The 1,168-nt window shown below is 32.6% G+C and overlaps 1 protein-coding gene across 1 annotated transcript; it reads left to right on the forward strand.

The window, feature by feature from the left end:
- Positions 1-24: 24 nt before the first annotated feature.
- Positions 25-509, forward strand: Tsp_13601 (putative geminin; the record flags this gene model as incomplete). The annotated part of the gene is made up of 1 exon (XM_003368394.1): positions 25-509. A coding segment is annotated over one exon (485 nt), but the record flags the coding sequence as incomplete, so codon positions are not given.
- Positions 510-1,168: the final 659 nt, after the last annotated feature.

Genomic DNA, 1,168 nt, shown 5'->3' on the forward strand with positions numbered 1-1,168 from the left:
AGTTCTTAATTAAATTTTCTTCAGCAGGTCTTGAAATGGCTCTTCGTTATATTCAGTCATCCCCAGAAGGCACGCACCTTGTTGGTGTTTCTCGTGCTGTGGAAGTCGACGAAAATACGAAACCTGGGAAAGTGCCGAAAAATCGCATCAAGCGATTTTTCAGTGGCAGCAGAGTGAAGGTCTCACCGAATAAAGTGGATGTTTCCACAATGACAGATGTGGCTGTTAATACAGTTGAAATTGGTGTTGGCACAGAGACCGATGCTATTCAGTCGAGCAAGGAAGATGAAACGGTTGCTTTGTTGACTGAACCTATACCTAGCGAAAATTACTGGAAGATGATGGCCGAGAATCGACGGTTAGCTTTGCAGACAGCCCTAGAAGAGAATAAAAAGTTTTGCGAAGAATTAGCATATCTTCGTGAAGAGAATCGTCTTCTTCGCGTTTTGGCCGAAGAAGGGCAAGCGTTGAAAGAAGCACTTGACCAAGTAATGAACGAAGAAGAGTAAATTGTTTTCCTTGGGGGGTTAATTTTTCAAAACTATTTCGTGACATATTTCTGTCAGTTGTTGACGTTTTTGAAAAAAATATGTCACTTTTTTGTTAAGTTGAATTTTGCATTTTTATATAACTTTTGTTAGTTTTCGAATTTGAACTTTTACTAGCATTTTGTATTTATGTCACTATGAACTGTGTTAATTTTTGATCAGTATAATGATAAATACTATTACGGACTTAAGAATCGCAGTTTTGATGAAATATTTGTGAAATGTAATACTTAAAAGTATACAAATATATTAATGAAGTGGACTGGTAATTTTTGCATTTTGTTGCGCATCTAGATTTTTCTCACTTTAAAATAATATTTTAAAACTGAATGAAAGGTTGGCAAATCACTTTTAATTGACATCCAAATTGATTGCATTTACCAATGAACTAATATTTTTTAAAATGTTTTTTGAAAATTTTTTACTTATGCCTTTGAGAAATTTTGAAATACGTTGCAATATTAATTCAACATAAGCAATTTCACATAAATATTTTAAGATCTACGTTTAATTTCAATTCATATTTAATGTAATTTATTTTTACTTTTCATGGTAAGAGATATTTTGACATATATTAAAAATGATATTTTATTGATTTATTTGATGTTCCCGCCGGGTGA

The sequence above is a fragment of the Trichinella spiralis genome (genome assembly GCF_000181795.1).
Source record: "Trichinella spiralis strain ISS 195 chromosome Unknown Scfld2523, whole genome shotgun sequence".
NCBI lineage: Eukaryota > Metazoa > Nematoda > Enoplea > Trichinellida > Trichinellidae > Trichinella > Trichinella spiralis.